Source organism: Bubalus kerabau, chromosome 1 (assembly GCF_029407905.1).
Source record: "Bubalus kerabau isolate K-KA32 ecotype Philippines breed swamp buffalo chromosome 1, PCC_UOA_SB_1v2, whole genome shotgun sequence".
Taxonomy (NCBI): domain Eukaryota; kingdom Metazoa; phylum Chordata; class Mammalia; order Artiodactyla; family Bovidae; genus Bubalus; species Bubalus kerabau.
The window spans coordinates 22,180,239-22,207,259 of NC_073624.1; the positions used below are offsets into that span (position 1 = coordinate 22,180,239).

General features: G+C 36.7%; 1 protein-coding gene across 1 annotated transcript; it reads left to right on the plus strand.

Annotated features, from left to right (window-relative positions):
• On the plus strand, positions 1-27,021 carry KLRD1 (killer cell lectin like receptor D1). Its single transcript, XM_055550382.1, has 6 exons — positions 1-43; positions 20,959-21,051; positions 21,396-21,446; positions 24,510-24,661; positions 26,699-26,802; positions 26,901-27,021. Exons 1-6 carry the CDS (start codon positions 1-3, stop codon positions 27,019-27,021), a joined length of 564 nt encoding a protein of 187 aa, XP_055406357.1.

The following is a 27,021-nucleotide window of genomic DNA, read 5'->3' on the forward strand; positions in this document are numbered from 1 at the left end:
ATGGAAAATTTTGTCCAGAAGCTCACTGTCATTCTTGTAAAAGGTATTGATTTTGGTCAGTGTTTTGCCTCTGGTTACTTAGGACTTCCTCTGGCAGCTCTGTTTCCAGGGCCATATATCTACCTGTGGTGACTTCATCTCTGCTGTCTTTATGGATTTCAATCGATTTTTCACTGCAGTGGCATTTGCCCTGGTTTGGTACAGGATGAAATCTTTTTTTTTTTTTTTTGTCTTTTCATATTCTCTTTAGGTTCTAGACAGCATGGTTTTCCCCATCTTTTTTTTTTTTAATTTTATTTTATTTTTAAACTTTACAGTATTGTATTGGTTTTGCCAAACATTGAAATGAATCCGGCACAGGTATAGATGACATTCTGGATATCTTTACAAGTTACACATTCATAGAAAACCAGATCTTATGAGCAGAATTTGACAGTGAGACTCTGGAAATAGAGCAGAAAGGTGGAGGAAGGTAAAAGAATTAAAGCAATTAACTGAATATGTGAAGGACTATGTGAATGGTCCTCAGTCAATAAGGGATTCCACAGGAAGAGAACTAGAGAATACAAGCATAGTGGCAAAGGCAAGATGTTGACGTACATATTTTGTTGATTCTTTTGCAACGGACTTTGTACTTCTCTGGTAAACCTGAATGGGCTTATGATAGAAAATTTAAATTTAAATTAAAAGAACTCAGGTAGAAGTTTATGGAGGCAGAGAGTGCTTTTCAGTATTAATTATTCTTAAGAATTTCCAAAATTCAGATTCTCATGTTCTACTAGAGAAACTGAATCAACGTCTGGGCTGAAACTAAGGAATCTGGAGTAGAAGCAAGTATAGTAGGTGATATTGAGGTGGGTGTTTTACTGATTACTCTTTAAGAAAGACTGGAAAAGTGGTCATCCAAAGTTTAATACAAAATTGTTAACTTGCTCTTTTGGTGACTCTGTGATACACAGTTCTTTGGTTTACATATATTGAGAAAATGTTGTATAATCTTAGTCCAATTACATAGTTCACACTAATTGGATATTTTTGTACTCAAGACCATATTTCTCTAACCACCTCCTTTGCTCTGTCAATGGTAATTTGAATCCAGATCACAAGAAATCATGCCAAGCACTTCTTAGCCACCATACAGTCTTTTAGCTTTAATAGAAATGTAATTCGACTATCAAAATACGCTTTACAAAACTATTCAGTTCTATGCCTTTAGGCTCCCATTTCTATGCCTATTGTTGTTTGTTGTTGTTGTTGTGCCTGCTCTTTTGCAACACCATGTACCATAGCCTGCCCGGCTCCTCTGTCTGTGGGATTCTCCAAGCAAGCATAGTGGAGTGGGTTGCCATACTTTTTCAGGAGATCTTCCTGACCCAGGGATCAAACCGGCATCTCCTACACTGGCAGGCAGATTCTTTATTACTGAGTCACCTGAGAAGGCCAGGCCTACTCTTACATAACTTCTTTTTTAATAGAATTAATGCAAATCTAAACATTTTCTGCCCAATTTATAATACTAATTAAGTAAATTTGTATTCATGCTGAAACCAAAATCAAATAAAAATAACAATTAGAAAAAAATAAATAAATGAAATATTATAAAACTCACATGTCTATGTATATCAAATATAGTAGCAAATACCTACTTGCTGTGGATTCCTGCATGTATTAAAAATCTTAATATTCAAATATTTGTAGTCCCTTTAAAATAATTGGCTTTAGTTTGGTAGATACAACAGCAAGTATCTCTAAGTATACCAATTTGTCTCCACAAGAATAACCTGTCAAATTTTCAGCTTTCCAGAACATTTGCAATCTGATGCTGGTGCACATTATATTGAATGAAAAACCATTCAAAATGGCTAATATTTAAAGTATATGATGCATCTACATGCGTCCAACCACACCTAGGTGCCTGGTATTGTTGGGCTTTGGTATGACCTCCTCAAAAATACACAAAAGAAATGTTTGACCCTACCTTTCTCACTTCCTCTTGTTCCATTCAACATGTATTTAAGAATAATTCCTGAACTGATGCTGTCTTGATTCCTTTTTATTTTCTTGTAGTTACTCTCTTGTGTATCCCATATAGGCTATTCCATGAATTTAAACCCCACCTAGTAATATTTGCAAAATAATTCCTTAGCTTTAAACTATATTCTTCCTGAAACTGCCACTTAAGTGTACAGTTTCTGCCACTGATTGCCAAAAGTAAATTACTTTTTTCAATATATTCTGCAAATCATGGCTGTTTAATTTACTTATAATTTCAGGAATTATTTTATCATGGTTTAGCTTTCTGATTCTATAATATGAATGCCTGAATATGTTTTCTGAAAATGTTCTTTCACCTCATCCCATTTTATTTTTTTCAGAAGTTCAAAATTGTAAAATACTTTGTTTTCCATAAACAGTATGACAGGTTTTTATATATGTGCTTAGTTGCCCATTATTTCTCTTTACAAAATATGTTACCTTAATATACTCAATTGAGAAGAAATCTCCAAGAAGTACACATTTAGAACATGACTGTAACATTTACATAGTCATACTTGCATTTGTGTTACTTCATTTCTCCCTGCTTTCTCTTCCAAAAGAAAGTTTAGTCTTAATTCTAAAGCCATTGTTGCTAACTGTGATGATGCATGTCCAATGAATAACAGTACTGATGTGACAGTTAAAGTGGCAGTTATCCCCATGTCCAAGTTTGTAAATTTCCATTCTGATTTGCTTCTCTACCTTTAAGCTAAATCCACTGCTTCTTGGCCAATTTCATAGGTCCTTACAGCTTTTCATTTCAATATCTTCTGCAGTAGAATCTTACTTTTTTCCAGAAATTTCTTTCTCCTTTCCTTAAAGCCCTTTTAGACTACCCAAGAAGCAATACAATAACATCAAGAGTGGTCGAGGTGTTAAAAGCCCTGGCAAGTGCTGGTCACGCTGTGGTTGGAAAATTCTGTTGAGGGGTGTACAGTGAGTGAATATGTTAGTGACACCTTTACATATTTAGAGTGTGTTGACCAGATGTGTGACACTTAAACTAAAAATAATCACAGAAAAAAATCCAGTAATCTTTCAGAAAAAAAAAAAAAAAGGGTCATATCAGAATGCAGATGGTTTATTTAATAATAAATACATAGCAAATTTTTTTAGCAGTCAATAGAAAAAAAGACTTCCAGAAAGCACTTTATCAGAACTCAGTTTTTATGTCTTAAAATATATATTTAAAATGTTTATTTGTTTATTTTTGGCTGCGCTGCGTGTTTGTTGCTCTGCGGGCTTTTCTCTAATGGCGGCGAGCGGGGACTACTCTTCGTTGCAGTGTTCAGGCTTCTCATCGCGGTGGCTTCTCTTGTTGCGGAGCACAGGCTCTAGGGCAGATGGGCTTCAGAAGTTGTGGCTCTGGGTTCTAGAGCACAGGCTCAGCAGTTGTGGCGCATGGGCTTTGTCGTTTCTAGGCATGTAGGATCTTCCTGGATTAGGGATTTACCTGTGTCTCCTGCATTGGCCGGCAGATTCTTTCCTACTGAGCTACCAGGGAAGTCCCTTTATGTCTTAATGAATAAAGTAAATAAATTTTTTAAGCTATCTATATCCTAGGTAACACTGTGTAGGGCAGCAGGATATGATCCACGTTGTGTTCCACTGTTAACGGTCAGAAAATACCAAGCATTTAAAGGGACAGATTCTAGGCATTGCTGGGACTTATCCATCAAGAAGGAAAATATTAAATAATTTGTCTGTTTTTTTCCCTCTCACCTTCTGATCTCCTGGTAATATCTTCTAAGAGCTTAAACCAGCCAGAAACCAGAAGGCAAGAAAGCCTGAATGATGTAATTTTTAGACTTTAGCTTCCAGGTGCACAGAGTACAGCAAAGATGCTTGGAAATGGATGTGGAAGGGGTGTTCTGAAAAAAGATGTTAGAACCATAGCTTCTGGTGGCAGAGTACTAGAAGTTTCATGGGGAAGATTTTGTGTGCCTTGCAATACTGGTGAGGGTCTAGGCAGATAAACAAAGCCCAGGCCAGATCATTCTATAGAGTGAACTTAATGCAGAGAAATAGTTACAAAGCAGTTGCAGGGTTGAAAGACAAACAGGAGAAAGACAGTCCAGAGATGAGTAAAACAGAAAGATGGGACCATTCCCAGGGCTGAAGGAGCCAAGGGAGCAGGTGGGGCCCCAGAGCCACTTGATGAGACCTGGGACCACAGTGGACACTATCTGGTGAGAAGCTGTTGCTGTTTGCAGGAGTTAAAGCCACATGACAGGTGTAGCCACTGCAGGAGATGTAGCCTGAAGCAAAGAGAGAAAAGCAAAAACACCAGGCTTCTCCCCCACTTCTCACCTTCCAAATATCAAGCCAATTCCTCCCATTGACTGAACTGGAAGCTGGTTCACATGGAAACCGTGAAATGTATGTTGCAAGAATCGGCACCTGAGTTAGGAGCAAAGCATGGGGAAGGCTAAGGAGGATGAAAGGGATAGTGACTGATGCAGGATAAAAGAAACCAGGTCTCCCAAGGACATAAGACCAGAGTGTTTTGCAAGAGATACTTCTCATACCCAAACGGAAGTATGACTTAACACAGAGATTCACTGAACCTGTCTTGTCTAATCTATCTGTCAGCTTCTTTACTGTAAATGTGGGTAAGGTCACTCGAATTAATTATCAATACGGAACCATGTGTAGAAGGGTTCAATAACTAGGAGGTGGGTTTTCAAACATGTCTTGTAAAGAAAGAATTGGGAATAATTTATTCAGTATACTGACATGAGAGATACAAGTCTCTAATCACTTATCTACAATGTGTGCATGTTAAGTTGCTTCAGTCATGTCTGACTCTGTGTGACCCTATGGACTGTAACCCACCAGGCTCCTCTGTCCATGGGATTCTCCAGGCAAGAATACTGGAGTGGGCTGCCATGCCCTCCTCCAGAGGATCTTCCTGACTCAGGGATCAAACCTGTGTTTCCTGCTTTGCAGGCAGATTCTTTACCACTGAGCCACCAGGGAAGCCCTCTGCAATGCTTAAAACCAACATATTTATAAAGCAAAATATTTTTATAAGTTTGGTGCCAAAATATGAACTAAGTATGTTTTTTGTTTGATGCATTTTTCTGAGGAAATATTGATGTGCTTGGTTATAAGGTGAACCACCAAATTCCATTGGCACTGTTTATTTATATATGTATATGTACATACTATATTTTAAAGTGCAAAACTGTGAATCTTAAATTATACTTCTCCCCAAGGATTTTGGATACAAAATTAGAGACTATATTTATATCTTAAACAGCATTTAATTTTCCATTCTAACTCTTTAAAGAAATGGCAAGAAAACACCATATAAAAGAACAATCTCTCATGTGTTCTGCTTGATTTTCCTGTCTCTGTCTATCTTTTTCTCTCTTTGGTTTCTATTGGTGTCACCTGCTTAAGCATACTGGTGATATTTAATGTTAACCTGGATTAGAATAACATGTCTTTATTTTTAAAAGCACCTTACTGTTATTTGTAAAATATGTTTTCACTTCAGATTGTGTTCCTGCTAAAACTGACATTTAAGTACAGTATAGTCTTGCTAAGAATAGGTGGCTTTTAAATCATGACTGTTTGATTCACATTTTCTTCTGGAATTATTTTTGCCACATTCCTGCTTTCTTTTCCTCTCATGTGAATTGGCTGTCTTGAAGACTTTCTGTTCTCCTCACTGTTCTGTCATAATACTAGTTCAGGAGGAAGTTGAGTTTAGTTCAGTCACTTAGTTGGGTCTGACTCTTTGTGACCCCATGGACTGCAGCATGCCAGGCTTCTTTGTCCATCACCAACTCCTGGAGCTTACTCAAACTCATGGCCATCGAGTTGGTGATGGCATCCAACCATCTCATCCTCTGTCACCCCTTCTCCTCCTGCCTTCAATCTTTCCCAGAATCAGGGTCTTTTCCAATGAGTCAGTTCTTCGCATCAGGTGGCCAAAGTATTGGAGTTTCAGCTTCAGCATCCAGTCCTTCCAATGAATATTCAGGACTGATTTCCTTTAGGATTGACTGGTTGGCTCTCCTTGTAGTCCAAGGGACTCTCAGGAGTCTTCTCCAACACCACAGTTCAAAAGCATCAATTCTTCGGCACTCAGCCTTCTTCACAGTCCAACTCTCACATCCATACACGACCACTGGAAAAACCACAGCCTTGATTAGACGGACCTTTGTTGACAAAGTAATGTCTCTGCTTTTTAATATGCTGTCTAGGTTGGTCATAACTTTCCTTCCAAGGAGTAAGTGTCTTTTAATTTCATGGCTGCGATCACCATCTGCAGTGATTTTGGAGCCCAGGAAAATAAAGTCTGACACTGTTTCCACTGTTTTCCCATCTATTTGCCATGAAGTGATGGGACCAGATGCCATGATCTTAGTTTTCTGAATGTTGAGCTTTAAGCCAACTTTTTAACTCTCCTCTTTCACATTCATCAGAAGGCTCTTTAGTTCTTCATCACTTGGAGGAAGTTAGGGAGAAACAGTTCCTTTTACAATGTTGTGTATAAACAGGACCCCCAATTATGTCTGTATGGTATTAACACCTTTGCCCATAAGCAGCTTCAGAGTTATTCTTTTGTGTCTTCACTTGTTCATTATTTCCATCTACAAAATACTTACTTTTATACACTCTATCAGACGAAAATTCAGGTTAATAATTTTTATGTAAAATACAAGTCTGGTATTTACACTCTAATCAATTGATGCTTTATGATCCTCATGTTTGTGTGTGTGTGTGTTTGGCTGTTACCTCCTCCTCTCTTAGTGGGTAAATGCTGTTATGATTTTGAACTCAGTGCTATTTCCTGTGGTCATGTTTGTCCGAATGATAGTGACGCAGTTCAAGTGATAACGATCACCACATCCAGGCTTGTAAATCTCACTTTTGTTCTCTTCTCTTCCTTATGCTTTATAGTCCATCCCTTGACCAGATGAACTGCTTCAATTCCCACTATTTTTAATAGTAGCTTCTTATTTTTTTCTTAACAGACAAGCTCCACATCCACTCGTCTCATCCCCAGGACTGTATGATCATATCATGCCTAATGTAGGTGTTAAGTGCAATGTCGAGCATCAGCAAGTCCGAGCTTGGAAATATTCTGTACTGTCCAGGACACCTGTATACACATGGAGCACACTGAACTGATGACTGAGGTCTGACCAAGAGGTCAGGGTCATGTCAGAATCCAGACAGCATTTCTAAAAAACTGCTTATAATTATGTTTCACCTTTTCAGACGATGGAAATGAATATTAAAGGAGTTTTGTAACCTACTCAAGTTTACAAATCTAACAAGAAACAGAATCAGACACTTGAGGCTACTGACTTTAAAAAAAAACAAAACAACAATTCTTCTAAAAAGAGGGATGGTACGGAGAGGGAGAAGGGAGGAGGGTTCAGGATGGGGAACACGTGTATACCTGTGACGGATTCATGTTGATATATGGCAAAACCAATACAATATTGTAAAGTTAAAAAATAAAATTAAAAAAATCACATTTTAATGAGATTACTTTGATTCATTGGTTTATTGATGGCTGTCCTGGGCTTTCATTGCTGTGTGCAGGCTTTCTCTAGTTGCAGCAAGTGTGGGCTTCTCTCCAGTTGCAGTTCACAGACTTCTCACTGTGGTGGCTTCTGATGTTTCAGGATCTGGGCTCTGGGATGCGCAGACTTAGTAGTCGTGGCTCACAGGCTTAGTTGTCCTGGTGCATGTGGAATCTTCCCAACCCAGGGATCAAACCCTTGTTCCCTTCATTGGCAGGTGGAATCTTCACCATTGGCCCACCAGAGAATTCCAAAGCTACTGACTTTTGACACCTCATATTTAGCATGTTGAAGAAGGGTGGAGAAGAATCATCTGATGAGTATCAGAAATTAGTTTTGAAGGCAAAGCAGTCTACATTTGTATTATCCTCTGTGCTGCTATTTTTCTATATTCTTTGTGTGTCTTGTTCTCATTAGATATTCTCACTGATCCAGTTTCCATGCTACTAAGACAGATGTGTCGATTCTGACCTGTTAGTTAAGAGGCATTCAATTTTTTATAAATCTAATTATTGCCTGATTCTATGTATATATTCAGATAACATATAAATGTAAAAACTGAAGATGAACATCTGCTGTTGCTCTTCAATGAGGGAGGTGCAGAGTTAATAAAACATAGCTCAACCCTGATGTCCATAATGTTATGAATTCTGATTCTCTGTAAGATTTAATTCAACTGAAAATGATTTTTTTTTCACTAGATTGGTTTGATTTAGGATAAAAAGCAAAATCTTGGAATGAGAAGATAGTTCAAATATATCTGCTAAATTGTAAATATTAAAAGTCATAAATTTTGAGTGTTAGAACAGTCTTGGTTGCTGAAGGTTGGAGTGACTGTGGCTATTCCTTAAAATAAGACAGCAGTGAAATTTGCCACATCAATTGACTCTTCCTTTCACAAACAATTTTTCTGTAGCACGCAATGCTATTTGATAGCATCTTACCCCTAGTGGAACTCCTTTCAAAATTGGAGTCAATCTCCCCTAAACCTTCAGCTGCTTTATAAACGAAGCTTATATAGCGTTCTAAATCCTTTGTTGTCATCTCAACAATCTTCACTGCACCTTAACCAAGAGTAGCTATCATCTCAAGAACACACTTTCTTTGCTCATCCATAAGAAGCAACTAATCATCCACTCAAGTTTTATTCTGAGATTGCAGCCATTCAGTTACATCCCCATGTTCTACTTCTAATTCTAGGTCTCTTGATATTTTCACCACATCTGCCATTACTTCCTTCACTGAAGTCTTGAACCAAAGTCATCCATGAATATTGGAACCAGTTTCTTTTAAGTTCCTATTAATGTTGATATTTTTATCTCTTTTGGCTAATCATGAATGTTCTTAATGGCATCTAAAATAGTGAACCCTTTCCAGAAGGTTTTTAATTTACTTTGCTCAGCTCTATCAAGAGGAGTCACTATTTTTGGCAGCCATAGCCTCATGAAATATATTTCTTAAATACTGACTTGAAAGTCAAAATTATTTCTTGAACTCTGGGCTGCAGACTGGATGTTGTGTATGTTTTCAGGCATGAAAACATTAATCTCATTGTACATCTGCATCAGACTCTTGCATGTCTCAGGTGACTTGACAATGAGCAGCAGTATTTTGAAAGGATTCTTGTTTTTTGAGCAGTAATCTCAAAAGTGGGCTTAAAATAAACCATGTTGTAAACAGATATGCTGTCATCCAGGCTTTGCTGTCCCACTTATAAAGCACAGGCAGAGTAGAATCAGCATAATTCTAAAGGGCCTTAGAAATTTCAGAATGATAGATTAGCAGTGGCTTCTACTTCAAGTCATCAGCTGCATTAGCCCCTAACAAGAGAGTTAGCCTATCCTTTGAAACTTTGAAACCAGGCATTGACTTCTCTCCAGCTATAAATGGCACCTTTTCCAATATAAGTTTGCTTCATCTAGTTTGAAAATCTGGTTTTTAATGTAGTCACCTTATTAATCATCTTAGCTAGATCTTCTGAAAAACTTGCCTCGTTTCTACATCAGCACTTGTTGCTTCACTTGGCTGTGAAGAAAGGGAAAGTGAAAGTTGCTCGGTCGGTGTCCGATTCTTTGCAACCCCATGGTCTGTAGCCTGCCAGACTCTTCTGGCCATGGAAATCTCCAGGCAAGAATCCTGGGGTGGATTGCCATTCTCTTCTCCAGGGGATCTTCCCAACCTAGGAACTGAACCAGGTCTCCCTCATTGCAGATGGATTTTTTACTGTCTGAGCCATTAGGGAAGCCCTGCTTCACTTGGCACTCATGTGTTATAGAGAGAGCTTCTTTCCTTAAACCTCAATTAATCCTCTATAAGTGCGACAACAAAGCCTGGATGACAGCATATCTGTTTACAACATGGTTTCTTTTAAGCCCACTTTTGAGACTACTGCTCAAACCTCAACCTAAATTAATCTCCACTAGTTTAAAATTTTTTTCTGCAACTTCCTCATCCCTTTCAGCTTTCTTGGAATTGAAAGATTTAGAGCCTTGCTCTGGACTAGGCTTTGAGTTAAGGGAATATTGTGGTTGGTCTGTAACAAAACAAAACAAAGCAAAAAACCAAAAATCCCACAATATCTGTGAAGTGCAATGAAGCAAAATGAAACTATAGGAGGTATATGTGTAAATAGAACACAGGCCATTTCTGTTCCTTTTTTTTTTAGTTTTCAATTCTCTGAAGGAGTCTATAACCAAGAAAAAATCATATTAAATAAGTACATTATAGAACTTTATATATTTGATATGAATTTTTTGACTATCCTAAGGGAACAGAATACAAATTCCTTAATATAACAAAGTTTTTCTCAATGAAGTCATAAGTCATATTTTCTACTTTATGTCATGAAGCAGACTTATAGTACCTAATTCTTATATTTACCTTTCTGATGTTGTTGATAAAATGCGCTATCATTCTCTAACCTTTCTAGTAAACAAAGATCTTAAAATATATATTCACATCATTCTACCCCTAGTGCCTGTTGAAATGCTGTAAACATGACATCCACATGTAGTGAACAGGAAATACTCTGTAACTGCTACAGTCAAATTATAAAGCTTACGTCTATCTTTGCATTTACACCATTTTGGTCAAAGATTTTTCACCTCTCTTACAACATATACACCCACACCCATGCTCACATATAAACACACAAACACACAAATAGTAGAAGGAGGGAACAAGGTAAAATCTCTTTTCCCCCCATGAAATCTAACTTCAAAGAAATACAGATAAATTCTAAAAAGGACCATCCATCTTGGTGCCAATATCCTCTTCAAGTGAATTTATTTTATGTATGAAATTATCATGAAATTCACATATATAGACGGATATTTCTAAAAATTGAATTGTGTTTCCTAAAAGGCAGAAGGCATGAATATAGAGAAACCAGGAGACAAAGCATATAACTAAAAGCTTCCTGAGACTTTAAAAACTACTCTTAGGCTGTACAAAAATTATGGTAATAGCCTGGTTTAATTATTTGTCCAAATCTGGGTTTTACCTCCATGAGAACAATCAGATATTTCATAGTCAAGGATGCATGTAGTGTATATACTGTATAAGTATGCAAATATAGAATTACAGTGTAATTACTATGTAATATTAATTACTATGTAAGTATTTACATGCTTGCATATGTAGTAGTATCCAAAACATCTGTGGTTATTTATGTATCTAAAATCAAATAAAAACTCAAAATTACCAGGGTAACTGAAGCAAAATAGCATATATTCTCCTATTAGTATGCAAAGTGACTCTCCGCGTTTTATCTATTATTGATCGACAGAACTTAATGAGACTCAGCTTAGCCATTGCTAATTAGTTGACTTGGAGCTTATCTCTTTGATAATACTATGTCTTCAGCTATGAAATTTAAGAAATAATGCTAATAATAACAGGGTAAATGAAGATTATAAAGGTAAATTATGCAAAATACCTCACATGAAACTGGCATAAATACCAAAATAGCTTACTATTTACAGATAATTATTAAGTATGTTAACTATAATAAATTATAGACCACCTGTCAACTAAAGAATTAAAGAATAAATTATAAAATTTTAACAATAATCTTTTATGTGAATCCTTTTTTCCCAAGATTCATTTCAGGCTAGTGGAACTTGGTAATGTATAAATTGATAATCACTGCTGGTTGAGTGCTTTGCATAAAAGTTAAAAGTTGAATTCTTGAAACTGACAGATTTTTATTGATGAATCATCTCATGTTTGGGTACTGATACATCTTATTATTCTTAGAGAATCCTTTTATTTCCCCTTTCTTTTTCTTTATGCCCATTTCATCAACAGATTCTGACTGTAGAGCTTTTCAGTGTAGAAAAGCTTGGCCTAAAGGCCAAGAAAGATGTTCAGTGCCATTTTCATGATACTTAGTAAAAAATACTTGAGCTTTCCATCTCAAAAAGTGACCAGTTTGTTTAGTGAGAACCCAAAGGCTCTCCAACAGCTCACCACAGAGGCACTGTTTCCAGCTGTGTGGGGGGCAACAAGCCACAGCTGCAGCCAAAAAGCAAGCTCTCTGCAGCCCTTTTGTGAAGCTTTTACACTTTGCTTACGTCTCAGGTGATGGAATTTATCAATTAGAAGAGATGAACATCAAGACGGAGGTCCCCAATCTTTTTGGCACCAGTTACTGGTTTCATGGAAGACAACTTTTCCATGGACTGAGTTGGGGGAGATGGTTTGGGGATGATTCAAGCACATTGTATTCATTGTGCACTTTATCTCTATTCTTATTAAATCAGCTCTACCAGGCACTAGATCCTAGAGGCTGGGGATCCCTGCTTTAAGGGCTGATGTTAAATTTTGAAACAAATTGTATGTTCTCATCACTCTGGTTTTATAAACCTCTCCTAACTCCACACAATCAGAGAGTGCCAGAGTTTTATCCAAAATATATGTTAGCTGTTAGATCATTATTATTTGAATGCTTTTTTTCTCTGTTGACATCTCACTTTATAAAATGGCTGTCAGGCAGAGTCAAGTGCTGAGAAAGATCTAGATATGTCCAAAATTTTCACATTGTTTTATTTCTTTTTTGAGTCTAAGTTATACCTGAACCAGATGCAGAATTGGCTGCTGCTGTGGTTTTCTTGCTCGCTTGTCCTTTTTATGTCTTTTGATGGGAAGCAGTACTCTTGGTAGGGCTTCCCTGGTGGTGCAGTGGTAAAGAAGCCACCTGTTAATGCAGAAGATGCAAGGGACGTGAGTTCGATCCTTGGGTTGCAAAGGTCACCTGGAGGAGGAAACGGCAGCTCACTGCAGTATTCTTCACGGAAAATTCCATGGACAGAGGAGTGTGGAGGGACACAGTCTATGGAGTCTCAAAGAACTGAACAGGGCTGAGCACTACCAGCACCCCTGCTACTTTTAACTTCATGCAAAAAGGGACATTTGCTTGTGTAATATGTCTGGTCAATATCTATGATTGTATTTGTAACTGTCAGGTAAAATTGCAAATGTAAAATGATACCATACTTGTAAAAACAACTATGCAGTATCCAAAACCAATAATATAAAGATAGTGGGTAACATGTCAGAGATCAAATTAAAATAATATGTTGAATAAAATCTGAAAATCATGTTCTCACCAATACCAAATATTTCTCACTTGATTGAAGCCCCGAGGTGATCATCTCTACTTCTTAGAGAAAGCCAGAGTAAGACCTGTTAAAGAACAACCCCAATTAATTCTTACAAAACTTTCTTCAGTGGAACTGAATGACCAGTAAGAGGCCAGCTACTCAACTTTAGATGATGTCAGGATCTTTAACTGTAATGAAGTCACTCAGTCGTGTCTGACTCTTTGCAACCCCCTGGACTGTAGCCTATCAGCCTCCTCCATCCATGGGATTTCTCCAGGCAAGAGTACTGGAGTGGGTTGTCATTTTCTTCTCCAGAGGATCTTCCTGACGCAGGGATTGAACCAGGTCTCCTGCATTGCAGGCAGATGCTTTACCCTCTGAGCCACCAGGGAAGCCCTATTCATAGGTGCTGCTGCTAAGTCGCTTCAGTCGTGTCCGACTCTGTGCGACCCCAGAGACGGCAGCCCACCAGGCTCCCCCGTCCCTGGGATTCTCCAGGCAAGAACACTGGAGTGGGTTGCCATTTCCTTCTCCAATGCATGAAAGTGAAAAGTGAAAGTGAAGTCGCTCAGTTGTATCTGACTCCTAGAGACCCCATGGACTGCAACCCACCAGGCTCCAACGCCCATGGGATTTTCCAGGCAAGAGTACTGGAGTGGGGTGCCATTGCCTTCTCTGATTCAGAGGTGGGAGTTTAAATGATTTTCTATTGCTAGATATATTTGTGTAATCTTCACCCTAAAGAAGGTATTTCATACAGAATTTCTAGTGTATTAATAAATTTCTGCATCAGTAAACTTATGAAATACCAAAATACTTCCCTAGGATTAAATATAATCTATCTACTTAAGCTATATAAAACATACATATTCAACACTATAGTAAGTATGTTATGTGTGCTCAGTAAGTGTTAACATTCTCCCCTACTAAACCAGTTCATTAAAATCAAAATTGATAAACAAGGTTTCAGTTATTTATCTTGCCTTTAATAATATCACTTCAGAGTAATAAAATAATTGGTGAAAATTATTTTATAGAATACAAAAACAGATTATGTGATGGTGCTTACATGAATTTACATATGTGATAAAATCATATAAAACTATATACACATATGGGGCTTCCCAGGTGGCTCAGTGGTAAAGAATCTGCCTACTGGAGATGCAGGAGATGTGTGTTTGATCCCTGGATGGGAAGAGCTCCTGGAGAAGGAAATGGCAACCCACTCCAGTACTCTTGCCAGAAAAATCCCGTGGACAGAGGATCCTGGTGGGCTACAATCCATAGGGTTACAAAGAGTTGGACATGACTTAGTGGCTGAGCACTCACATATATTTGTATATATATGGATATATATATATACACACACACACACACACATATGCATGTGAAACCTAAATAAGAGCTATCGATTGAACTAATGTTAGTACCTTGGTTTTGATGTTGTGCTCTAGTTATGTAAGTTATTACAAGGGAGATCCTGGTACTGTGTATTTTTCCTGTCAATTTATGTTAATTTCAAAATAAAAAGTGAAAACAAAGAGAGTTAACAGAAGTCAGTATGCTTATTCTCTTTGTGTTAACTCTAACTATTCTCACTTTCCTGTCCTCCTTATATCTCAGCTACACTACTATTAATAACTCTTTCACTAAAGCAAATTCTGCTATATTCTTAACAAGAGGTTCATTCCACATCAGAAACAGTAAATTCAGAGATGGTGGATGCGCTCAATGTTTAGAGATCAAAGCTCAGGGAACTCATTGTGCCTCTATTATAAACATTCTTTCTTGCTGAATTTAGACTTGAAGATTTCTAAACACAACCCCCCCTAAATATGTACTTTAGTTGATTACAATAGGTACACAAAAAGATTGTTCTCATCTTTTCATTGTGCTTCAAAGTAAACTTGTACATGTAGATCAGTGGAAGATTCATTCAGAAAGAGTAAACTTGAGAAAATAGCAAAACAAAGCGAAGACAAACATGAAACATTATTGATAGGCATCACTACTTTCCTAAAGTTCATTCTAGAAGTTCAGCATTTTAAAATTTCCTATAGATCATCACTGCTAGCCATTTTGTTTTGGGTAGAGTTGACTCCACCTCAGCATCCAAGTGGATACAGTATCACATATGGGCCCCCATGGATTTCAGTCAATCCATGTGTCTTATCTGTGGGCCACAGTAGTAATTTGCATCTAGCTTGCAAGCATGAATGCTTAGTAACTTCAGCTGTGTCTGACTCTTAGCGACCCTATGGACTGTAGCTGGCCAGGCTCCTCTGTCCATGGGATTCTCCAGGCAAGAATACTGGAGTGTGTTACCATTCCCTTCTCCAGGGGATCTTCCCTACCCAGGGAGCAAATTTGTGTCTCTTAAGTCTCCTGCATTGGCACACAGGTTCTTTACCACAAGCACCACTTGGGAAGCCCTCACTGACATTGAAGGTGGGAGGAGAAGGGGATGACAGAGGATGAGATAGTTGGATGGCATCACTGACTCAATGGACATGAGTTTGAGTAAACTCTGGGAGTTGGTGATGGACAGGAAGGCCTGGTGTGCTACAGTCCATGGGATTGCAAAGAGTCAGACATGACTGAGTGGCTGAACTGAACTGAACTGAAACATCTAGCTTGTGCTGTGCTATGTTTAATCACTCAGTCATGTCTAACTCTTTGTCACCCCATGGGCTGTAGCCCACCAGGCTCCCCTGTCCATGGGGAGTCTCTAGGCAAGCATACTGGAGTGGGTTGCCATGCCCTCCTCCAAGGGATCTTCCCAACCCAGGAATCAAAACCAGGTCTCCTGCATGCAAGCAGATTCTTCACCCTCTGAGCCACCAGGGAAGTCCGAGAATACTGAAGTGGGTAGCCTATCCCTTCTCCAGAGGATCTTCCCGACCCAGGAATCAAATTGGGGTCTCCTGCATTGCAGGCAGATTCTTTACCAGCATAGCTACCAGAGAAGCCCTGCTGCTGCTGCTGCTAAGTCGCTTCAGTCGTGTCTGACTCTGTGTGACCCCGTAGACGGCAGTCCACCAGGCTCCCCCATCCCTGGGATTCTCCAGGCAAGAATACTGGAGTGGGTCGCCATTTCCTCCTCCAATCCAGAGAAGCCCAAGCATCTAGTTTAGTTAGGGTCAATAAGACGGAGAGGAATTCTTGGATCACTCTCACAAGGATGTGACCAAAATAAACTAGACACCAAAATTTTTATATTATTCTGGTTATACACATTTTAAAAACAAGAAAAACTAAACCACAGTGTTAGAGGTCAAGGTGGTAGAGATATTTGGAAGGAGAAAGGGGGTAGGAATTAGAAAGCTAAATGAGCAAAACATTGAACATCCTGGAAATGTTCTATTTCTTGACTGATGTGGTAGTTACAAGGGTGTTACCTCTAATAAGTAATAAATGTTATGATTTTATTACTTTTCAGTATGAATATCATCTTTTATTTTAAAAAGATGAGAAAATATGTTGAAATCTTTTCTGTCTTATTGATATGAGGCAGTTCTATTAACTATTTCTCACTTTATAGTAACCACACTTCCACATTTCCAAGTCTATCCTACAAGACTATACTCAAATTTTAATCTTATTATGATTTCTTTCTTCATTTCCTTCTGACGTTGTCAATTCCTCCTCTGTGAAATAGTTCTGTTCCAGAATGGATTGGGAAGATTCAGGTGTTATCTTATATGCAGATAGTCAGAATTCCCATGTATTTCAGTTATAAAGTAGATATGAATCAATATTTTCTCAAGGCAGGTATCACATCACTTTCTTTGATAGACATTGAGATATTCTACACAATTAAGTTGAACACTTAATCTGATTGTTAGACATTGAATGGAATTTTAAGCAAATTATCTGGTTATTGCTTATACTCTCAAATATTCATTATAGGAATTTCCCTGGTGGTCCAGTGAGTAAGACTCCAAGTTCCAACACAGAGTGTGCAGGTTCAATACTTGATCAGGGAACTAGATCACATATGCACCAATGAAGATGGAAGACCCCACATACTACAATCTCACAAACTACAACTAAGATCAGTTGCAGCCAAATTAATAGATAAATATTTAAATAACTAAAATGCTCATCATAAAACTGAAGTAAGGTGACTTAAAAAACTATACAAATAACATAAAAGCTAAGTTTTCAGAAAAAGTGTATAAAACTCTTAGGACAACATTGTAAAGCAATTATTCTGCAAACAAAAATTAAAGAAAAAAGCTCTTAGGAAAATTTACAATGAATAAAACTATCTCACTATGAAACGTTAAAATAAAGACACCCATATATCTGTGAAAATGAAATGATCATAATCATGACTAAAATGTATGTATTTAATATTTTTACCTGGTGATATGTCAAAAACAGATTAGGTTCATGTTTTGCACTTTAGGTGATTAAAGATAAAAGAGGCAATCATACAGATAAAAAAGGCAATCATAATTCTAATGTCTATACAGTCCATGGAATTCTCTAGGCCAGAATACTGGAGTGGGTAGCCTTTCTCTTCCCCAGGGGATCTTCCCAACCCCAGGATTGAACTCAGGTCTCCCACATTGCAGGCAGATTCTTTATCAGTTGAGCCACAAGGGAAGCCCATATCTAGCTTTAATATAGGGTAAAATTTCAATCTTGTTCATTGCTGATTTAACAACTTAAGCTGAATTGTAATAATTTTAACTCTTTTCTATTGTACATTTAAAAATGATATAGTTATTTTCACATCTCTGAAATAACATATAGAATTATCTTAGAGTCAATAATTTTAAGAGCAAAGATCTTTCTATGGGTACATTCAAAACCTGTACTGACTCTTCACTATTGGACTTAGTGCTTTATCCACAAAGTTTCATTGAATTCAGACATCTTGAGATGATACTGATAGTAATTTGAGAAGGAAATGTTGCCTTAAGCATTTATGTTCTGACAGCTCAAGCTCTATGATGAATGCAGTTTGATGGTAATTCAAACTCTATACATGAATAGGCAAAAAACCAGAAAGAGGAGTCATGTGATTATTCTCTTACCATAAAATAAAATTGTTTTGGAGCATGAGGTTGAATGCTGACTCTGATATCATGTATTCAAAATGCAAGGTGCCCAAAGTTGCATAAACAAAAACAAATATATGAATTTTTGTGTCATGGGGCTGCAGGGACTGGGATTCATTTTATGTAATATAGTAATATTATAATGCTTAAAAATAAACTACATAAATTACAAAAAAATTTGAGAATTTATTTTGTATGTGGATGAACAGTCTATTATATTACCAGACACTTAACCGTAGATCAAGGTCTCTGTTATTGGCTCTTAATCTTCCTATCTGCCCCCATCTGAAATTCCTACTATTAAGGTTATGCTTCTGAGCACAAAAATATGGGACTTGAATTATCAGTCTCTTATCTGAATTAGATACACAATAAATGATTATAATAATTAACATATTAGTAAAAATAAAGAGTCCATTATTAAAAGAAATTTTCAAGGCTAGTATCAAGGGAAGTCTTCTGATTCTACCTTTTATATCTTTGCCTTCCATACTTGGGTTAAAGTGGCAGAGATCAAAAACACAGATGAGAGATGAGAAGTTCTAATCACTCTGTATTAAAAATAATAAATGAAAATCAACACAACTTATAGACCCAGAGAGATAGGCTTGATTTAAAATACAGGTCATGCGTGCTGTAGAGAAAGACTACCAGGGTTTCAAACATAAGTAAACTTGGTTTAGTACTTTAGCTTTACTGTACCTTACTTTTCTCATTGGTAAAACAAGCATATTTATTTATCTTTATTATTAAGTCATATCCAGGGATAAAAATAAGCTAATATATCCCTCTTTATTTAATCTATATTTGACACAAAGCAAATAATAAATATTTCTCCTTATTAAAAAAGGAAAATTCAGTGTCAGTTTTTTTACACTAAGTAAATTTACCTTTGGTTTGCCCATATATTCCATTTTCCAAGTAATTTTTTAGATGACTTTGATGTTCAAACATTAGACAAATTTTTTTCCTCTCACTTAATTTGTGATAGTCAAAGGGTCTGCATTATGCAAATTCAGTGAGAATTTCCTGTATTGTGGTTCCTGAAGCATTTTAGAAGACAATGATTTTACTGCCTCTTTTCATACTACACATCCATGTCTCATCGGCAGAAGATGTGAACACACTTTGATACACAGTTGTTGTTTTTTTTTTTTATTTTAAAGGATTTCTTCATAACTTTCGGGTTCCTTAGCCTCCAGCTTAGCTTCTGGATCTAATCTCATTTCTCGGAATCAGCATCCATCGTGTCTTACCTTCATTGACATTGGACAACATCTCACATGGCAGGTATGTGCATCCCAAGACATAACATGAAAAAAATGAAAACAGCCAGGAAAGATATCTCATGAGCATGGCTGATTTCAGGGAAGGCTTTAATAAAAAGGATGCAGTTTTAGGCTTCCCATGTTTCAGCACTTTTTACTTCAATTTCACTTTTCTGATTCTTCATTCTGTAACTTAGCAATGACTTTGTGAAGTTTTGTCAACAGATTTAAAGAGTCGATTCTGACAAGGATAGCTCTAAATTCTGATTGCGCTCCGAATTTACAAGGAAAAAATGTAAACAGTATAATTCTAGCTTGGACTTAAATAGAAAATGCTAAATGTTAACAACTCAATGCTTGAAAGTGCTTTTTAAAATTTGCCATTTGTGTTATGACACCCCAGAATCATCCAGATTAACATTTTGACACGTTGCACTGTTATTCAAGACACCGCACTTTGGGGTGCACTCATGTTAATACACAACCTCCTGATGCTAGATTATTTTAGGGGGAAGGTCTTGTAAGCAAGCAATTTTTGGCATGAGAAAATGTAGTATATGTGAAAAATGGTTCCCGTAAAAATGAATGCTATGTGTCATAAATTAACGTATTGTGGAAATAAAGTCAAGCGCTCAAGGTATTACCTGTACGTTGATTGTGGAGCCTCTCACCACACCAGGTCCAGAGTACTCCCATATCTTCTCTTCCTAGTACAGCCTCTACAAGGCTATCAGCAGCTTGACATTTCTTAGAGCAGTGAATATGTTGAGATTAGCAGAAGGGCATGCTCCCAAGGGAAGCCTGGCATGCTGCAATCTATGGGGTCTCAAAGACTCAGACACAACCGAGCGACTGAACTGAACTGAACTGAACACTCCCAACTATTGTAATAGTTTTGTGACAATGATAGAATATATTAAATGAGAGACTCTAGGTCAAGAAAAGCTTTTATCTGAATTCTGACTTGGGTACTTAATAGCTTTGAACCTTGAGAAAAATAACCTTGTTAACGGACAGTACGTTTTCTGATCTACTTAATGGGAGTCATACATTCTATCTTGTGATTTTGTTGCTGTTGTTTCTGTGAAAATAAATTCATTATATCAGCCCATTAACCAGAACTTGGTGCCTGTTGATCTCTTGTTACTACAGATCTCTAAGCTTCTTTGCCAAATTAAAAAATTAAAGGTAAATACTGAGATAGGATAAAGAGGAAAATGTATGGATAATCTCACTGAGGAATAAAGTACATTATATAAAAATGTTGGTAACAAGTGGAGTTCTGAATGGAATATCTTCATTTTCCAGCATTTTTTCTGGCAAAATGATTGGGTTATCAAGCCAAAGCACTTTTTGGATCCTCTCACTGGTTTCTGCTTTTAAGAATTCCCGTGTTTGTTCTTTAAATCATTACCCTATCTTTCTTTCTTTACAGGTTTTCAGACCACTCCATGGAGGTTGATTTCTGGGGTTTTAGGAGTAATATGCCTTTTGTTGATGGTAACTTTGGGAGTTTTGTTGAAAAATTGTAAGTTTTTATAGTCAAGGCTATATAAAAAAATCAAAATTGTGATGAAGCTATCTTATAAGAAAAGTTTCATTTTGATAACATGTAAATGATTCTGATGCTGGAAAAGACTGAAGGCAAAAGGACAAGGGGGTGGCAGAGGATGAGACGGTTAGAGAGCATCACTGAATCAGTGAACATGAATTTGAGCAGACTCCCAGAGAGAGTGGAGGACAGAGGAGCCTGGTGTGCTGTAGTCCATGGGGTCGCAAAGAGTCAGACAGGGACTTAGTGACTGAACAACAATATTTTGTTATTTCATAAATGTTTATCTGACAAAGTAAATTTCTTATCATTTCTTACAGCACTTACTAAACAAAGTGTTCAGCTTGGACCCTCCACAGATCTCAGTGAAGGTTGGTTTCACACTTTGGAAAATTTTTGTGTTGGTAGAGAAGGAAATGGAGAAGGCAATGGCACCCCACTCCAGTACTCTTGCCTGGAAAATCCCACGGGCAGAGGAGCCTGGTAGGCTGCAGTCCATGGGGTCGCTAAGAGTCGGACACGACTGAGCGACCTCACTTTCACTTTTCACTTTCATGCATTGGAGAAGGAAATGGCAACCTACTCCAGTGTTCTTGCCTGGAGAACCCCAGGGACGGGGGAGCCTGGTGGGCTGCCGTCTATGGGGTCACACAGAGTCAGACACGACTGAAGTGGCTTAGCAGCAGAGAAGGAAATAAACGGTTTCTTGGTTTTCTCACACAGAAGCTTGATGGAATATTACACAGTCATATTGATTGATATAGTAATTGTAGGATAGTCCCATTTCATTGTTCATTTAAGAATGTATTAAATACATGTATTAAATTTATTTAATAAAAATGTATTATCTACATTATATACTATTTATGTAAGTAAATAATAGGAAAATTATTACACAGTCATACCGATTGATGTGGTATTTGTAGGATAGTCCCATTTCATTGTTCATTTAAGAATGTATTAAATACATGTATTAAATGTATTTAATAAGAATGTATTAAATACATTATATACTATTTATGTAATTAAATAATTACATAAGAAAATTATTATATTGAAATGACATATTTTCCAGTGTGAGTGATCATGTAAAAATAAACACAAAAATTACAGTATATACTATAACAAAAATAAATTGCAAATAAAAAATGGCAAAAAATAAGTTGCAGTAAATATTCTAGCTAATTCTAATTACCTGCTTGTGTTTGTTGATAACCTATACTTCTGTATCTCTTTACCTTTACCTCTGCTTCTTCCATAATTTAGAAAGTAACATGGAGATTAATGCAATTCTAAACCCTACTTAACCAGTGAAAGTCAGCTTAAAGTCCTAGTTTTTTTTTTTTTTTTGGAACTAGAAGATCTTTTATTTACTCTTCAACACATTGTACTCTGGTTTCTCACCCTATCACCCAACAAAAGTCCTAGTTTCTAAATGTAATTTTATACTCAAATGCTCTCCAAGTTGTCTTCTGTGTTCATATATCTCTTCACTTGTATCATTTTTTCCCCTGAGCATTTTTCCAACTTTATTGAGATACAATTGATAAAGGACATTGCATAAATTTAATGTCCCATGGCTCAGCGGTAAAGAATTGCCCCTACAATGTTGGAGACATGGCTTCAATCCCTGGGTGGGGAAGATGTCCTGGAGAAGGAAATGGCAACCCACTCCAGTATTCTTGCCTGGGAAATCCAGTGGTCAGAGGAACCTGGTCACTACACTCCATGGGGTCACAAAAGAGTCAGACACAACTTAGCAATACGTTTTGTGTACAATGTGCTGATTTGGTACACTTATTATTACAATATTATTATCCCAAAGCATTCACTAACAGCACCATTATGTCACACAACTATCATTGCTATTCATGGTGAGAACATTCAAGAACTGCTTCTGTGGCAACTCGCAAGTAAGTAATACGGTATTGTTAACCTTAGTTACAATGGTGCATAGCAGATTTCCAGAACTTATTAATTTTCTAACTGGAGAAGTATATACCTTTTTTCTTTTTTTTGGTATTGGCCACAAAAGGTGGCTTGTGGGATCATAGTTTCTTGACCAGGAATTGAACCAGAGTCCAGACAGAGAAAGTTTGGAATCTTAACCACTGGATCACCAAGGAATTCCCATGAACCTTTCAACAAATCCATTTGTGCCACATCCCATCCCCTGGTAATCACCATTCTACTCTAAAATTTCAGCACCATTCATTTGACAAAGATTTGAGTGTTGTTGAAGACATTATCACTAGTAAACTGAATGGTCCAATATCAAGCTAATTATTCTTTTACTTTCATTTTGAAAATAAAGTATCCAGAATTCTTTTTTTTTTTTTTTAAATCTTCTGACTGCATCATGTGGCATATGGCATCATAGTTTCCCATCCAGCCATCAGAAACTTTGCATTTAAAACACAAAGTCTTAAACACTATACCACCAAGGAAGTCCTCAGAATTCTTTTGTGACTCAGGAAATGTGCTAAAATTATTTCCTTCTTTACATATCTTTTTCATCTAATTTACTTTCTCTCTCTCTCTTTTTTTTTTTAACCAAAAATTTGCTTTCATTTTGCTGTGATTTATGTAAATGTTGCCTTTGATCAAAAGCAATACTCACCCCGAGGCATAAGAGCAGTCACAATTTTAGCATAGATGCAAAAGACAAATGGACAAAGAAAATGACAAAACAGAATGCCAGCATAGTCTACTTTTAATTACACAGCAGAGATCAACTTTGGGTCGCTTTCTCTAAAAAGGTTCTTATCACTGCCCCCCATCCTACCACCTGCTACACTGTATTTGAACATACTGAATTTCTTTGTATACTTACCCAAATTATCACTATAGTTCATAAATGAAGGCAACTTATATAATTCTACCCCTATCTCTAGAATATAATTTCTATGAGGAAAAAGGGTCATGTCATGTCTGAGTTGTTCAAATTAATATTCCTTGAACTGTGGTGTATGCAGTAAATTCTCAAAGAATATTTATAGAAAAGATTAATAAGTAACAAATTATTTTTTTTGGTTGCTGATTTATTTTAAAATTTTTATTTATTTATATTTTTGGCCACACCATAAGCGACATGTAGGAACCATTTTTAAAAAAAAAAAAATTTATTTTAATTGGAGGCTAATTACTTTACAATATTGTGTTTTTTTGCCATACATTCACACAAATCAGTCATAAGTGTACATGTGTTCCCCACCCTGAACCCCCCTCCCACCTCCCTCCCCATCCCATCCTTCAGGGTCCTCCCAGTGCACCGGCCCTGAGGGCCCTGTCTCATGCATCCAACCTGGACTGGTGATCTATTTTACATATGGTAATATACATGAATAACAAATGATTTTTGAAAAAGTAAATAACACTGAAAAAAAAAATTGAACCTCCAATGTCATCCAGTCATGTTTTATCATTTCTTTTAGAATCTGGCTGCTATTCTTGCCAAGAAAAATGGATTGGCTACCAATGCAACTGTTATTTCATCTCTAATGCAGTAAAAACATGGAAAGACAGTAGGGATTTTTGTGTTTCTCATAATTCCAGTCTACTTCAGATACAAAACAGAAATGAACTGGCAAGTATTTAATTTTGATTTTCTACATTTTCTTCGATTTAGGAAATATATTATCTAAGTAAGCTGAATACTTTGATTCAAGTCTTTAATCAGATAACAAGTAGATAATTATATTTGAACTAATATCTTATACTTTGAAACCATTACAAAATGAACCCAAAATTTCTCAAAGATTTGCATTATAGGAGTGTTGACAGATAAAGTACAGATAAAGTTTTAAAGATAATTCAAAGTATAAATAAAAATAACCTAATTTAGCTAAAAATAACCTATTTTTAGCTCTTTAATTGAATTTCTAATTTATTTTGTAATTATATAGCTTTTGTTATCACTCTTGGGTGTAATGTGAAATGTATATGTAGAATATTATAAAACAATTAGTTCTTTAGTAAAAGTTCTCTAGCTCCCTGTAGAACCTGTGCTAAGATCTATCCCTCAATGTGCTATTGGGATGAGATTTGACTGATGGTCCCCTATGAAGGAAGTGTTCCATAAAAACTCTAACACCCATTATGACATTTTTCATTCCTTTAAGAAGTGAGACTTTGTGGTATTTTTTCCTCTAGAAATGGGCTTTATGAATGAGAAACAAGAGGCAAATGACTGACTACACTTCCTAAATTAGAAGTTAAAAATGATTTTAGTTTGTATTAGTTTGGTGCAAAAGTAATTGTGGTTTTGCTTGGTTGAAAATTGCTGTTGGATATTGGAAAACATTCTTAAATAAATGTGATTATGTTATATACCGTTTAATATGCATTTCTCACTTTATGTTTTTTTGCTAATGACATCACTTGCTGTTTATTTTATATTTATTTTAGGCTATAGAAACTATGTTAGACAAAAAGCAAATTTAAACAATTTTTAAATTCAAGTTCAAAATGGGTTATAAAGCAGTGGAGACAACTTGCAACGTCAACAATGCATTTGGCCCCGGAACTGTTAACAAAAGTACAGTGCAGTGGTGGTTCAAGAAGTTTTGCAAAGGAGATAAGCACCTTGAAGATGAGGAGTGCAGTGGCCGACCATCAGAAGTTGACAACGACCAATTGAGTGGGTCATCAAAGCTGATCCTCTTACAACCACACAAGGAGTTTTCCAAGAACTCAGCATTAACCATTCTGTGATCATTTGGCATTTGAAGCAAATTAGAAATGTGTAAAAGCTCTAAAAGTGGGTGTCTCATGAACTGACAGCAAATAAAAAAAAATCATTATTTTGAAGTGTCTTCTTCTCTTATTCTATTCAACAGCAAATCATTTCTCAAGGGGATTGTGATGTGTGATGTAAAGTGGATTTTATACAACTGGCGATGACCAGCTCAGTGGCTGGACCAAGAAGAAGCTCCAAAGCATTTCCCAAAGCCAAACTTGGAACAAAAAAAGGTCATGGTCAGTGTGTGGTGGTTTGCTGCCACTCTGATCCACTACAGCTTTCTGAATCCCAGTGAAACCATTACATCTGAGAAGTCTGCTCAGCAAATCAATAAGATGTGCCAAAAACTGCAATGCCTGCAGCTGACAGATCAACAGACAGAACCCAATTCTTCTCCATGAAAATGCCTGGCTGCAGGTTGCAAAACAAACACTTCAAAAGTTGAACAAATTGGGCTACAAAGTTTTGCCTCATCTGCCATATTCACTTGATTTCTTGCCAATCAACTACCACTTCTTCAAGCATCTCCATGAGTTTTTGTGGGGAAAATGCTTCCACAAACAACAGGAGGCAGAAAATGCTTTCCAAGAGTTTGTCAAATCCCAAAATATGGATTTTTATGCTACAGGGATAAAAAAAAACTTGATTATGGATGGCAAAAACGTGTTGATTGTCACGGTTCCTATTTTGGTTAAGAAAGATGTGTTTGAGCTTAGTTATAACAATTTAACATTTATGGTCTGAAACCACAATTACTTTTTTGTACCAACCTGATAGAATTGAAAAACTGAATCTGATACTGGAAACTGAGCTTCTTAAAAGTACATGTTTCCTAGAGTAGATTTGAAATAGGTTAATATGTTCATCTCTGTTTCCAAGCAGGGTTTTATGAAGTTCAGTTCCAGTTTTTACTGGATTGGACTTTCTTACAGTGAAGAACATCGTGCCTGGTTGTGGGAGGACAATTCTACTCTCTCCCAAGATCTGTAAGTTTCTGGCATCAAAACTTTTTCTGTTCTTTTTGTTTATCCTTGGATTTGATCATTCCTGTTCCCATATACTAATAATTTCTTCTTCATTACAGACTTCCTTTATTTCACACTGTAAATACAAAGAACTGCGCAATATATAACCCAAGCAGGGGTGCATTGAATGAAGACTGTAAAAGTACAAATAGTTACATCTGTAAGCAACAGTTTATTTAG